At 43.0% G+C, this 15,093-nt stretch overlaps 1 protein-coding gene across 1 annotated transcript; it reads left to right on the top strand.

The window, feature by feature from the left end:
* Nucleotides 1-3,203: 3,203 nt before the first annotated feature.
* Nucleotides 3,204-10,557, top strand: TNFRSF4 (TNF receptor superfamily member 4). The gene is made up of 7 exons (XM_009987522.2): nt 3,204-3,370; nt 5,774-5,896; nt 6,250-6,351; nt 6,770-6,836; nt 7,362-7,591; nt 7,903-8,022; nt 8,450-10,557. The coding sequence occupies exons 1-7, from the start codon at nt 3,229-3,231 to the stop codon at nt 8,518-8,520; spliced, it is 855 nt and encodes a 284-aa protein (XP_009985824.2). The 5' UTR covers nt 3,204-3,228; the 3' UTR covers nt 8,521-10,557.
* Nucleotides 10,558-15,093: the final 4,536 nt, after the last annotated feature.

The following is a 15,093-nucleotide window of genomic DNA, read 5'->3' as shown; positions in this document are numbered from 1 at the left end:
ATGAACTCATGAATGACAAAGCTGAGAGAAACACAGGCTTTGCTTTTGAACTGTTTTTGCCAGAGCAACCACGTACAGTCAGCACTTGGGAAGCTTTTTAAATCAGTCTGGTTTTGGGTAATCTCTGAAAGCATCTTGTAACACAAGGGTCATATCCACTGCTGTCTAAACCAGAAAATTTATTTTTACTCTGGTTCCATCTTTACTGTAAAAACCCCTCTTTCTGAAGGGTTACCTGAAAATCTGAGTGAGATGTTATATTTGATTAAATTTATTCTCTTAATATAATGTAAATATAAGTATTGCTGTCTGTTTCTGTTTCAGTATTCCCTCTCTTTTTTTTTTGTTTTTGTTAAATGACTTGTATCAGAGTCTTTTTATATACGTATATCTTTTTTCATTAAATATTTTTCTCCATGCTTTGGAAATGTTGCTGGTTTTAGGTTTGTCAGTGAGTGGGGAAAAATTGAAACTCTTCAGAGGACAGACAAATTAAAACTTGATTTTGAAAGAACTGTAAGAGAGGGATAAATTCGGTTGATAATCTTGTTTTAAAACGAGCTTAGAACGTCTGCCACGTCAGTCAGCCTCCTCTCCCTTCCACCCCTGTACCAGTGCCCCACGCATGGACTTGGTTGCAGGGTAGTGAGATTTTAATATGGCCGGAATCTGGAGATGATCAACACAAAATCCCATGTCTAAAATGTTTAGCAGAAGTCTTGGATATGGCTGCTTTGATTGGCAAAAGGTCTAGGTTTTGCTTTGCTGTTGTTTTAACTGAGGCTTCATAAATATGCCATGTCCTGCACTTGGAGCTGACACAAAATCCTACGTGTGAACAGGCAGTGTTGCACTGCAGTTGTTTGCAGTCTGGCGAAGACAGAAGTTTTAGCAATGTTAGTTGGTAATTGTATGAATGTTCTGGCTGCATTTTTGCACTATAGCTGTTTGCACAATTCGATTTGCATGAGTCAGCTCACCACTCTGAAGCTTTCCTCTCCCACTACAACCAGAGTAGCTGCATCCAGACTATTTTTCGGGAGCAGCCTGTGGCACATGTGATCCCCATGGCAATGCCAAGCAGCATTTGGGAGGGGTTAATTTGCATTGGTGAAAATCCAGCCAAGGAGTCTGCTAGATGCAAAATGCAATGGAATAATCACTATGTTCTCTCCCTGTTTTATTTACTTAAAGGGAAAGTAAAGGAAGTGGCTTTCCTGGCCACGTGAAGGAATCTGGCAATCTCGAGCCTGGTAACGCTTAAGGATGCTATATATAAAAGTTGAATTTTCAAGATGATATATGAAGTTTGTGTACTAACTGCTTTTATTAAATGAGGATTTAATTTGTATTAAAGTATCTTTAACAAGAATATCGGTGCTTCATCATCACTGCTGTAGTATTTTGAGAGTTTTCAGTTTAAATGTATGTAGCAGCAGTTTAACCTTACCTTGTTTGTGGACATCGTAGGTGTTTGCACTTTCAGTTTCTTACTGAATGATAATTCACTAATTGAATAGGTAAAGTCTGCTATTGTTTGTGAAAAAGAATTTGGGTTAAAAAAAAAGGTTAAATATTGCTGAGGGAATGACTTGAGTCATGAGATGTAAAGCTGTTTAAATGGTATTGAGCAGTGGAAGAGATTTGGGTAGAGAAGAGTGGGAAGAGACTTGGATATTTCATACATGCAGGTACTGAGTGTGAAGGTAGTTGATGTTCAGCTGGTATGATTTACTTGCTCTGTCAGCTTTGCTCCTTTTTGGAAAGAATGGGTTTAAGGTATTCTTTTTCATAGTGGTTGTTTTCCAAAATGGTTGGGAAATAGGAGAAGTAAATATAGTTCCTGTTTTGCCTCTGTTTTATCTCCCCTTCCACTCTTAAACAGTCTTACATAAACTTAAAGACATGAAAAGCAGCAGTTCTGGGTGAAACATGCCATGATATTGCTGTTCAGTCCCTCAAATACTGCAGGCTACTTGGGATTTCAAACGCATTTCTGTTCAGCCAGATCTCCGCTGCAGCAGATCGACTGTAGATCTGCGTTGTCTGGGAAGTCTGGCCGTGTTTTACCTGACATAAACACAACGTCGTTGAGAACGGTGGGGTATCTTGTTGACTTGGGCCTTTACATAAGAGTTGCTCAAGTCTCTTAGAGCTGGAAGACATAAAATTTAGATCCTAGATCAGTAAGATCAAATTTAGTACAATTTTAGTAGCGAGCCTGGAAAGCGAAACTCACTGATTCCCAGTGTGATCCCGTTTTGGTCTACTCTACGTGCTTGTGTTAGGTGAGGGCAGGACTGCAATGTGCTGTTCAGCCTCCTCCATTGCTGCCCTGTTGTTGCTGGCTTGCACGGCTGGATGGAGAAGCCTTCTAGGGGTTTGGATTCCAGAGTTAACGTGCTTCTGTGGAACGAAATAGGCATCAGAAGTAGCTAGTACGTGAGTATTGCGTCTTTTGCTTTCATGGAGCACGCCTCTGCCGGCAGCTTTTGTTTCTGTGGAAGCAAACGACGTGAGTAAAAGTCTCTGTTTTGGGGTCAGGAGCTTACTTTGCAATGGCAATGCAGGGAGCCTGATAAAAAGAGTCAAAATGGAGACTGCAAGTGCTTCTCTCCTGTAGCTTTTGCTGGCTCCTCAGGGCAGTAGCGAGATGACTGATGATTTGTGATTCCGCACTCTCCCTGAGAAGATAAATGTATTAATGACAGTGGTTTTCATGCAGCAATAAAAGTCACGGGTCTGTTGTTACCGTGAGACCAAGGGGGGAGAACCTGTTTCTACTTCACCTTTTAAGGAGCAAGCAAAAACGTTTCATTTTACCTGTGGCTTTCATCCATAAAGGTTTTCAGGCATTACCCCTGCATTGTGTTAATTCTCCTCTTCACAATAGCAAGGATCATCTCTTCTAGTTCTGGCGTTCAAGGCCTGTACTTTAATACTATGTAGAGATACACACCTGGCTGGAGGCACTCTGGTTTAAGGCTATGAATAGAAATCTTTTCATAAGGCTGTTCAGCATGCTGCCTTTCTGCCTACGAGTATTTTACTTGTGAACTGCAAAAAAGAGATTTGAGGGGTGTGGGGAAAAAGGATGGGGGCGTGGAGCACATGCTGGGAATTTCCCAGCAACTGACATATGAATTTGTTCTGCTCACCAGCAGTTTAGAATCACTTCTCCAAGAGTTTGCCACTAGCAATATTTTGCTGGGGCAGTAGAGCTGCGTTATGGTAGCTGTGGGTCTTTACTCGCATTTTTATACTGTTTTGTTCTTGCTGCTGGCAGCCACTATTAGCCATTGCTTGGGATTGAAATGCAAAGAACATCAATATCTTTTTGGTGAAAAATGCTGCAAGGACTGCGCCCCTGGTAAGTCATTTTCTTTGGATGTTGGTTATACTTGCTCAATGTACTATTTGTCAGTGAATAACCCACAGGTTGTAGAAAGCAGGTTGATGGAAATATCATTCAAAGGTAGGAAGCATAACACGGAGAAAAAGCATTGGATGAGAAGACTTTCGTATCAGTCTAGACTGACAAAAATTATTTCTGTGACATGCTACATTTAGGAGTCCTCTTTGAAAGAGCAACATGTCCTTTAACTTCTTTTGTGTGGCTCAGCTTCCTTCATGTGTCAATCTGGTGCATTTTTATTGTGGGAGTATTAGCTGAGAGAAGATGGTAGGATTGATGTTACTGTCCTTTACATAGCACATAAAGCAGCTCTGAGATCTTGCATAATGAAAACTTCAGGTAATTAATTCTGTTGCTAAAGATGGTTTTTTAACAAGGTTTATACTGCTTAAGACTTGTTTTTTTTTTTAAGGAAAAAGATATGCTTGATGCATATACAGAGATTAGCAAAGCCTAACTTGACAGGAGATGTATTTGTTTCCTCCCTTCTTATTGTAGAAGCTGAAGGACTCTGAATTCTGGGGTTTTTTTTGCATACATATGTGTGTTTTTTTCCACAGTTCAAGTATCTCTGGAAACAGTGCAGCGTTGAGAAGTACCAATGCGAAATATCAGACCTCAAATACTTTAATAGTTGGAATTTCATTATAGAAATGGCGTAGTGATGGAGAGTAACAATAATTAACAGGCAATATTGCTGTTTGAGGGGTGATCCCCTTAACAGAGGGGATGATTTTTAGTACAGCCAGTGTTGACTGTACTAAAAGAAGGGTATATCTGTGCTTAGAGGGAGCATCAATCATGTCTGTAAATGCAGTTGCAACTTAATCTTACGGTTTTATGTGCATCTTTCAGAATAGTTACTTTGTCTTTTCATAATTAAGTACTACACAAAATGGATATGGCATGAACTGATGCAGTAGTATTATCTTCAAAGATGCTAACTGGAATAAATTCAACCTTTAATCTAAGACATGAGGCAGTTTATTGCATTCTCAAAACTATTTAAATCTGAGTGTTTCTAAACTCAGAGATACTTGTATACAGATATAGATAATCTTTCCATCTCTAAAGTTTTGTTCCTTCTTATGCTGAAAGAACTTTTATCTTTTTTTTTGCATTGTTAGCAAATCTACCGCATTTGGGGAAACATGTCTTCACAGTTTTGATTGTGTAGATGGTAAAAATGTAGAAGTCTATTGCATATATTGTGGTCTCTAAAAATCTGTATTTTGCTACTGGTAGGACTCAATAAAATGCAGAGAAAATTGGAGCGAGCAAGAGACTTGATGCTTGATGTTCACCTACAGAGTGGGGAAAATGGAGAACCAAAATGAAAGAAATGGTCTGTGAGAATAGGGATGTATTTAAGCTCAGCTGTAAAAACTCTGGTCATTAAAGCTGTCTGCAGTTCCTGCAGCCTGTGCTCTATGGGTGGGAAGCTAGTGAGGTAGAAGGGACATGTCTGACTCCCTTTACAAAATCCACTGTGAACTTGCTGTTTCAGTTTGGGCAAGTCACTTTGCTCACAAACCCTGTTGTCCTAGCACATCTGTCTGAACCTGTGTGAGCACTGTGTCCAGCTTGGAACCTGTGGGTGCAAGCATTCCGAGCTTGTTTCTAAATGCAGTGTGAGATACACACCTGTACTGTTTGGGATAGTGACAAATGCCTGTCGTCTTGCTCTGTGTCTCCCTGTTTGTGAACTGGAGCTGGTAGCATCTGCGATGTTGTTGGGTGCCAGTACAGGTGTGTACCAAAACCCAACTGCATTCTTTCATGCCTTTATGGGCTTTCAGAATGCCAACAGAAAGACACTACAAACATTTATTCTTGGCTGCTTCACTAATGAATTTTCTGCAAATCTGAGCAGTCCGTTACCATCTTTTGTACCTGTTTGGGGTGGCTTTGGGTTGAGTTCCGTGATTTATCTCAGAAGAGAAGAGAGGATTGGTCATAAAGCCATTGTATTACACTGGAGATCAGACTTACTGCTATGCTAAAACCCTGCTTTTTTTCCTAACTGACATTGGCTGCAAACTGCGATGTCTAAACCGTATGAAAAGGTTGTCTGAAGAAGTGATATTTAGAAGCAGCTGAGAGAATCATTTGGGGCATTACCTCAACTCCCTGCAAGTCATCAGGCTCCTGCTAGCCCCTTTTAGCAGCTTAATTCACAGTGATGCTGGGGCTCAAAGCTTTTAGGCATTTTGTCATGTCTACATCTGGTGAATGTTTTCAGCCAGAGTTGTAAGTGGAACTGTCACTTTCTGGCCACTCTTTCATTCTAATGCATGAAAATTAAGAGGGTTTCCTTCTGATAACAATCAGTTCCTCCTCCACGTGGTCTTTTTGTAGGTGAAAGAATGAGAAGCCGCTGCACTGCAACAGCAGACACGGTCTGTGTACCCTGTCAAGATGAATACTTCAGCAGTGAGCACAACCACAACTTCTGCGAGAGTTGTACAGTCTGCAACACTAGTAAGTCAGCTGTATAGAGGTGGTTTCTTGATAAGAATTTGGGAGGCAACCAGTCTTCATGTGCTTTCTTATCTTGGCATGCTTCTCAAAGGCTGGTGTCATAAAGCCTGTCACTTGAGATGACCAAGTCCAAAGACTGGGTTGTCATTTCAGTAGCTGATATCTCCTGGTTCCTGCTGATGGTCAAGTCTCTGAAGGGAAGCAGGCTTGTACTGCCTGAAAACTGGTGTCTTCAGGAAATTAACTCTGTTCTCTACATTTGTTTCTAGACACAACAGATAGGCACTGAGTCATTAATTTAATTTTTTTCTTATTTCTTGTGTCTCACTTGTCATTTATTCTGTTGTTGCTAGGGAAGGGGAGCGTGGAAGTGAAGAAGTGTGAGAAGACCTCTGACAGAATTTGCATGTGTGTTGCAGGTTACATGCCAGATGTCAGATACACACTGGGAAGTGGTAAGTTAGTGATGTGTCAGACTCAGCTCTTGCTTCCGCTTCAGATGAGATGGTTATTTGAAGTGTAAAAGCTGTTGTCATGATCTCACTGCTATCTCCACACAGGTGTTGCAGCAGGGTAGTTGTGCAAACTTGCTCTGTGATTCCTGAGCTGTCAGAAATCTTAATGCTCTCTGTTAATATCCGTAATTAGCCAGTAGAGACAACAGGAAACCTTGCTAGTTGCAGACTAAAATGAACCACTGAGTATGTTGGGTTGCTTCTGACTCAAAGACTGATTTTTAGAGGCTGTGTGGGTTCTGTTTGTGTCTGTTCCAGAAGATAGACTACTGGTATAAGCTATTAGTAATTACTGTGTAGCTGTCATGCAGTTATGTTGCTAACTGAACTCAAATTCTGTCTCTCTCTTTTTTACCAGTGTGCTCCCTGTGTCCCGAAGGGTCTTATTCCATAGGGGGAAATGAGAACTGTCGACCTTGGACCAAGTACGTGTCACTGATCCCAACATGTTCAGAGCAATGTTGTGGGTTTACTTCTGTAGCAGTTGATGCCCAAATCATGGTGTGCAGAGGAAACCTGCAGTAGCTGCAATGAGCCGTGTTCCTTGTGACTCTCGGGAGCCTTGAGCAATCTGTGTGCTGATTCTGAAGCATCTGCCTTCCACCCTTTCTCTCTTCACCTGTGGCAACAACAGTGTTCTTAGCCTGGGTTTTTTAGAGGTCTGGATGATTTGTTTCTGTAGCAAAAGGTTCCCTTGCCAAATGCAGCTGTGCTTCATGGCTGTTATGTGTACAGATACTAAGAAAAACCATGTCAATTTTTTTCCAGTAGTAACTTGTATTATCGTAGTTGTTCTTCATGTATCTGTAGAATGTAGGAAAAGGTGAAGCCTCAGTTTGTATTGATAGAACAAGGATTGTAATGTTCACTCACTTGTTCCGTGGAGATCACTTGCAAAGTCATTACTGCCTCTGTCTGAAAAACTGCACTAATTTATTTTACATCTCTAGCTGCAGCCTTCTTGGGAAAAATACTCTTCGACCAGGGACAAAAACAGATGATGCTGTTTGCAGCAACCACGTCACACAGCCAACTCCCTCTCAGAGTGCAACACCTGCTTTGAACCGTTCCACCACAGACAACAAGAATAATGTGTCGACTGCAATGTCCTCACCATCCAGACCCAGTGTGATTTCTGTCATCTGCCCAGATACAAACAGCCCCACAGGGGCTAACTGGGGTAAGGAGAGGGAATGACCAAGACTAGTCTCTCTAATTTCTAGAGCTGGTCAGGAATTTTCACCTGAAACTGATTTCATTGGAAATGAAATCACTCTCTTTCTCAGAAGCCACACCTGTATTTTACAGTCTTTCAGTGAGACTCGCACAGGATTCCAGATTTTTTGCTAGACTGCTTGGCAGCTGGAACTTTTAGACTGCGGTTCGAGTGCTTCTGGAGTTCTAGGTTGCTTCTTTTGAAGTTGGAAAGCCATGGAAACTCCAGCTAGAACCATCAATCTTTTTTAGTATATTCTTCTGTTTTTCTTCCAGGATCTTTATCACTTATCCTTATTTGTCTGATACTGCTCATGGTGAGTGGAATGTCCATCCTCCTGTTGATTATACAAGCAGCCAAAAAAGAGACCAAGAGGAGGCCTTGTAGAAATAAGGGTGAGTTTCTTTTTATGGGGAAAAAGGTATAGGAAAGAATAATCAGAGCACCCTATTTGAACTTCCATAGTGTTTTTTTTAATCGTAATGAAGTCTGCCCGGTGAAGTAGCACAGCATCATCTGGAGTTAATACCAGTGGTATTAACTGAGAAGAGCTGAACTCTGTATTCAGGATTAAGTGTCAGCCTGACTCTTGAGTCAGCCCACAGCAGCCTTATGTTCCATTCATGGAGCAATGGTAAAGTGTATTTTCACTGTTGCCTGTACTAGGTGTGTCCTAGCACTGGCTGGAAAGACCAGCACTGACCCAAATATCCCTCATAGGTGCCTAGTCATCCAAGAAACTAGAAAAGTCCCTGGCTTCCCTTTCCTACCCCTTCTACTCTGTACAATATTTTTTTTTTTTTTAAATTATCTGTCTTTCAGAAGGAAGGAGCTTTCGAATTCCTGTCCAGGAAGAACAAATTGACTCCAATTCCAGTCTCATCAAAAACTGACTCCATGTTATGTTACTGTTTCCTGCATTTCTGAGCCGATTGATTGTAACAAGTAATGTGACAGTGCATTCTGTGGCTATGTGTGTGGGTGTGCGTAACTGTGTAATTGCACTTCAGTTCCTTTGGGTCTCCTTGAGCAGCCCCTTTGGCATTAGGACCCATGGGAGCAGCTGTTCTTGGTGTAACCACGTGAATCTTTCTCTTAGGCAGATCCTGTGCACAGCATCCCTGTTGCTGGGACTGAGTTGATATGGTCCTCTGTGCATTTCTAGCCAATTCTGCATGTAGTGACAGACAATTGTCTTTCGACTGAAGAAAGTGTTTATGAAGCTCTAAGAGCTTCACTGAGCAGACAGAAAAACAGGGAAATCAAAAGGCCTGCTTTATGACTGAGTTTATATCTGGTCTTACAGGTCTGCAATGCTAAGCAGAGCATGTCTCCCTCTTCTCAGTGCAAGTGGCTTTGGTGTTTCAGCCTAGTTCCCAAATGAACTCTCCTCACTTTAGGTGGAGAATCTCCCCTGGTGAACCTAGCCAGCTTCCTTTGTGCTTTCAGTTTTTCAAGTTACCTCTTCCTGGTCAAGTTGAGTGGCGTATGTCAGCTGTGTCTCCAGAGACAGTTGTCATTGCTGGTAACTCCCATGCTGGCTGTGCACCAGAATAGCACCAGAATTCTGGTGCTAGCTGTTAAGTGCCTGTTGAGAGGTGGCTACACAATGCCACTTCTCTCTTTCGTTTCTTCAAACATACCCATTAAGAAAATGTCACATTAACCTATTGAGCGGTATCCCCATTGTCAGGCCAACAAACGGAATTACTCATGATCACCAGATAGCTCCAGATCACCAAGTGTTTGGAAATCTCCGTGGAGCTCTTCATGTGTGTGGAAAATAGAATGTGTGGATTGCCAGAAGGCAAAGGGAATGGTAATTTCTGATAAGAACATTGCTAGTGGAAACTGTTGCTCAAAATAGGGGGAAAGGTGCAGTACCACTTGTCTACACTGTAAACTTTAGTAGCTGCCATATATAACTAATTTTTATCTGTAAGCCCCGTGCAACCGACAAGCTGTGTGTTTCCTCTTGGTGGACATCCTGTTGTGCTGAATACCCTGGTGTGTGTCTCATCAGCAAGGCTGCTTCAGTCAAGCCTGGACATCTCTGCTGTAAAACTGTTCAGCTTAAACCACTTCTGTGGGACTTGATTGCTTGCTGTGGGTGTAGGGAGAAACCCACAAGCCAGGTTGGTTCCAGGCAGCGCTCGGGGTTCGGGGAAAGTCTGTCTGTCTTAGGTTTAAGAGCATGTACATGGACGTTCAGAGTTTTTCTGCTGATGGGTGATAATTTTGTGATGGTTTAGAAAAAATAACTCCTTACGTTTTCTCTGTTAAGAGGCAAGTGCTGAACTCTCAACACAGTTCTGATTCTCTGGGCTTTCAAGGGTTGCATTTTAGCCAATATGTGCAAAGATCATGTAACAGTGGGTAGATGTCTGCACTATTCTCTGACCATTCATCTGGGGGGTCACCTTATGCATGCTGTCAATGGAACCTGCGTCCCGAACTGAAGAGCACTTGGTTTGGTCTTTGTGCAGTTAAAATACTTGGCTGTTTGCCTGTACACTCTATGAAATGAATTTTACTTCTGTAATGTTCTACCACAAGTTGATCAGTCTGTAGTTTTGGAAAGCATTCAAATTTTAGATAGAAAGTTCAAAATCTGAAGTGTCCGAGAGAAACCTGCGGTATTATTGTTAGTAGCTTTTGGTGTAATTTAAATACCTCAGTGTAAAACTTCAAGAAGTAGTAAACTTGGAAGTAACATAATTCAGAAGTGTCTTTCACTTCAAATATAACTCATCAGTAGATAACTCATTAGAATAGGTATTTTATGTACACAGTACCGAAGCATATGCCAAAATATGCAACAGGAAGTGTATTCCAGAATACAGCTGGTGTCTAGAAACATGTTTTTAAACATACATTTTCTTATATATGTTATACATATGGTGTACTTAGCAGTGATTTCCTGTTTTGAAGTGCATATACAACGTATATTAACATTTGTATTATATACAAAGTGTGATAGTGACTTTTTGAAATAAATTGTGGTAGCAGCTACATGTGTGGTTGGAGAGTTATTCTGTGAGCGTAATTCTCAGAGAAAGCAGGATCACCAAATGGTCAATCCTGTGGCTTAGCAGGCTGTTCACATGCTGCCTTGGTCAAGTTGGGTGGCATATGTCATGCCTTGCCTCCGGCTTTCTGTGTCACTTGAGAAAGCTGTGTAGTGATTTTTTAAATTATTTTTTTTTCCTCTGTAAATCTGGTCTGGCAACAGTCCTGACCTGAGAGTTGCTGGGATGATACCAGGATGATAAGGCTCAGCCCCTTCAAAAACATAAAGCCCCTGTTGTGAATGTAGAGGTATTGAAGGTGTGCTGTGGCTTAAATGCTGTCATCTTGCAGTCAATTGGATGGCCAAGTGCGATGGATGAGTCAGAGAAATGCATTCCTGGGAACAGCCAACAAATTCTCGGAAACGATGCTTATCAAGTTTGTAGGCTGCGCTTCAGGGGCAATAAAGCAAGTGCCACGTTTCCATTGATCCGAGCAAGGCGCAGATAGCGAAGGAGCTGTCTGAGGTTGTGGGTTCTATGGTGAGAACAGCTCACAGGAACGGGGGAGCCGTTGGCTCGACAGAAGTGCTGCCGTGGCAGCCGAGCTCCTCCGTGGTGTGGGCTCTCGAGCTGTTTCCACGAATCTTGCTTGTTTTCTGCCCGCTGGCTCCGCCGCACAGGAAGGCGCCCGAGCGCGCTGGGTTCTTGTGCTTTCCTGCAGCCTCCTGATCTGGAGATTTCCTGCGAACTAGAGCAGGAGTTCCCTCCGGCTGCAGAAGGAGCTGATGGTGGCCCTGGAAGCGCCCAGGGTTGCGTTTGCTCACGGACATTTGGCAAGCTGAAGGCAGGCAGTTGCCCGTGCTGCGGGGTGAGGGGCTGCAGTAGCCAGCCCCACAGGCTGTGATCCTGGGGGTTTGTGCTGATGTAGAACCGAATCCTCTCGCTGTGCACAGATGTATCATCTAATCCTACCAGAGGAGATAAACCAGAAGAATGTTTGGTAGGATTGGGGGCATTTTATGATCTGATTGTTTTGAGGATTTGAGTGTTGGTAGTTTGCTGGTTTAAATAAACTGATGTGGATATTTCACTCTAAAGGAATTACTTTTTTTTTTTAATTGCCATGTTCAGTCTTGTTGCTCTTCTGTGGAAAAATTTGCTTGGATTTTTTTTTGTCCCAATGCTCCTTAAAATGGCAGACAGTAGTTAAAGAGAGACAGAGAATCTTGAACTGATTGGTGCTGCCTTCTGCCCACGTTTGTCTTCCTACATGCCAGAAATGAAACTTTCCCTTCTCAAAGGTATGGGCCTGTGTCACAAAGTAAGTTCCTGTTTTTCAACTGTTCAGATTTCCCCTTTTTCAGGCACTTGAGAGAGAGACAGTCTTAAGTTTTGCGGCCTCATCTAAGCTGATAAAGATAGGGCTGTACTGGAAATCTTTTCTGGGGTAATGCAGTAAGCTGAGGTGTCAGCTCTATTCTGCACACCGATGCTAACTCTGGTTTTAGTGCAAACTATTGACAGTTAAAGCACTTTGTAAAACCATATGGTTTGTAAATTAAATGCATCTTGGTTGCCATGGAGCCCTGATTCAGGAAGTCACTTAAGCATGTGCAAAACTATCTGCATGAATGTTGTCACTAAAATTTGGCCTCTTGATTGCTTGAAGAACCGTCTGTAAAACTGACTAATAATCCCTATAATTTTGTGGTTTTGTGTGAGAATAACACCATTTTTTTGTGAGTAATTTAACTTCTTTTTAATTGCATTAGCTGTAAGTTACAGGCCACATGGCCAGCCCCTTACGTGGTTTGTAATTAGCCACAGACAGAGGTTAGGTCAGATTGCTACAAAATCACTGGGAGGAAAACCAAACAAAAATCCAACCCTTCCTGTTTTCAGGGTTTCTATCTACACTATTTTTTTTCTCATTTACATGTGAGGCTACCACATAAGGCTGCCTGGAGTTTAAAAAAGGCTATTTGTTTCAACTGGAGGTTGGTTTTGCTTATTACATTGCTGCATCCAGTTTTGGAGAGTGTTAGGACAAGAACAGATGATATTTGAGAGCCATGTTGGAAAAAATTTATATAAATGAGCTGAGTTTTGCAGTTCTTGAAAGCTCCTTTTAGGTTTTGCAGTTCTTGAATGCTTCTTTCAGACTGCAGATTTGGCAGTTAACACATGCATTTCATGTTTCAGTAGTTACTATAGTTAAAAAAAAAAAAACCCAAACAAAAAACAACAGGTCTGTAAATTTATGCTTTTTATGTTCATTTCCTCCTTTGTGGTTTTTTTTTTGGTTTTCCCCTACAAATTCATGACAAGTTTCTGCTGTGGCTACCCCAGATCCTTTATCTCCATCATTTTTCTTTTCACGTTCTCCTGTGGCTTAGAAGTGCAGCCAAGTGACTCAGGTTTGCCGTGAGAGACTGAAGAAAGGTCACATCCGCTGATGCACACCGTGCCAGGTGCTAAGCTGGAAAGGAAATACACGGCTGGGTAATGTCAGGGACTTGGGGGTTTTTTCCTCTGTCTGGTTCAGTTTCCCTCTATGAAATGTCAGTTACGTTACTGCCTGGTCCCTGCTCCGTTGGGATTGTTACTGCTCTTGCTGAGTGGGCTGTGCAGCAGCCCGGGAGCTGCCAGGCTCCTCGCACGGGCAGGGGCAGAGCTCTGAGCATCCTTGGTGCTGCTCGAAGGAAGGATCCAGGGTCTGTACGAAGCCCTAATTCTTTCAGGGTGAGGATTTAGCTTGCCTCAGGAACCCACGCCTGGCACCGCATGGATCACACGTGCTTCTGCCACGCTGTTTGGCTGCTGTGCTGCAGCATCACCTGCCTGGGGGGCATTGCTGCTCCCCGAGTGCCAACAGAGGGCAGGCGCTGGGCGCTGCGAGCACCCCGAGCTCTGGAAACCCCCAGGGCAGCCAGTCCCAGCCACTGCAAGATCTCAAGGCTGGCCTAAAGGTCAGCAGAGCTGAAAGGAACGCAACCATTTCATCTTCTAGTTTCAGGCTGCAGATAAATTATTTGTCCTCAAACTTGTTTTTTTTACCCCAGCCTTTGAAGAGTACTATGTGAGCTGTCGCTGCTCACATGGGATCCTCCTGGGGAGCTGATGCCCCTGTGCCCCCTCTGGTGCCAACCTCACCATGTGCTTGCTGCTGTGCTGACCTGGACCCCGTGCACTGACAGTTCCCTCTACGCTTTCTGCAGCCCATCAGAACTGCTGTTCTAGGTTCCCTGCTGGGGCAGGTTGATTCATCACTATAGGCTCGGGGAAGAGTGGCTGGAGAGCTGCCTGGCGGAGAAGGACCTGGGGGTCTTGATTGACTACCGGCTTGATATGAGCCAGCAGTGTGCCCAGGTGGCCAAAAAGGCCAATGGGATACTGGCGTGTATCAAGAATAGTGTGACCAGCAGGAGCAGGGAAGTGATCCTGCCCCTGTACTCGGCACTGGTGAGGCCGCACCTGGAATATTGTGCCCAGTTTTGGGCCCCTCGCTTTAAGAGAGATATTGAGCTCCTGGAGTGAGTCCAAAGAAGGGCGACTAAACTGGTCAAGGGGCTGGAAAATAAAACTTATGAGGAGCGGCTGAGGGAGTTGGGGCTGTTTAGCCTGGAGAAGAGGAGGCTGAGGGGAGACCTGATTACGGCCTATAAATACTTGAGAAAAGATGGTGGGGAGGTGGGGGAAGGGCTCTTTACATTAGTGATGGGTGATAGGACAAGAGGAAATGGGCATAAGCTTAGTCAGGGGAGATTCAGGTTGGATGTTAGGAAGTATTTCTTCTCTGAAAGGGTTGTCAGCCACTGGAATAGGCTGCCCAGGGAGGTGGTTGAGTCCCCATCCCTGGATGTGTTTAAGAATAGGGTGGATGATCTACTTGAGGATATGGTTTAATGGGGATTAGGGATGGTTGGACTCGATGATCTATAAGGTCTTTTCCAACCTAGAAATCTATGAATCTATGAATCGCGTGAGTAACATCTCTTACAGCTGTTGCAACACAGTAAAAGGCTCTCTAAGTAAAGACTGGCTGACAGTTGTTTCCCAAGAGCCTAGGCAAGTTGGGTACAACAGAACGTGAATCCTGTAGCTAGCCATGGAATTTGTTTTACAGTGGGATGAGAACAGCTTCTGAGATGGAGCTTAGAAGGCAGTTTATGCATTGGTCTAAAAAATGTCTTTAGTCATTCAGAAATTATGTAGACTTCATGCGAACAACCTCTTACTTGTAGGAGAACTGCCTTGCTGCCTGGTCACCTATTATGGGTAATCAGCAAAATCTCAATGTCAGGAAACCAGATGGTCTCCCTGGTAACAATACTATCTCATTAATGACGTTAAGTCTAAGGTGTGTCAGTAAAGCCACTGGACTTGCAAGAACTAATTATGTTTTTAAGTGGTGGTTTTGTTTGGGGCTTTTTTTTGTTCTTTCTGAAAGGTTAG

The sequence above is a fragment of the Tauraco erythrolophus genome, chromosome 23 (genome assembly GCF_009769465.1).
Source record: "Tauraco erythrolophus isolate bTauEry1 chromosome 23, bTauEry1.pri, whole genome shotgun sequence".
Classification (NCBI taxonomy): Eukaryota; Metazoa; Chordata; class Aves; order Musophagiformes; family Musophagidae; genus Tauraco; species Tauraco erythrolophus.
The sequence above is the reverse complement of the archived record's forward strand: the minus strand, read 5'-3'. Positions and strand labels throughout refer to the sequence as shown.

What these genes read in the sequence shown, in the direction of transcription:
- TNFRSF4 (XM_009987522.2), top strand. Translation starts at nt 3,229, where the DNA reads ATGGTAGCTGTGGGTCTTTACTCGCATTTTTATACTGTTTTGTTCTTG. An exon ending in TTGTACAGTCTGCAACACTA is followed by an intron (nt 5,897 to 6,249) that starts GTAAGTCAGCTG and finishes TGTTGTTGCTAG; the next exon opens with GGAAGGGGAGCGTGGAAGTG. An exon ending in CCCCACAGGGGCTAACTGGG is followed by an intron (nt 7,592 to 7,902) that starts GTAAGGAGAGGG and finishes TTTTTCTTCCAG; the next exon opens with GATCTTTATCACTTATCCTT.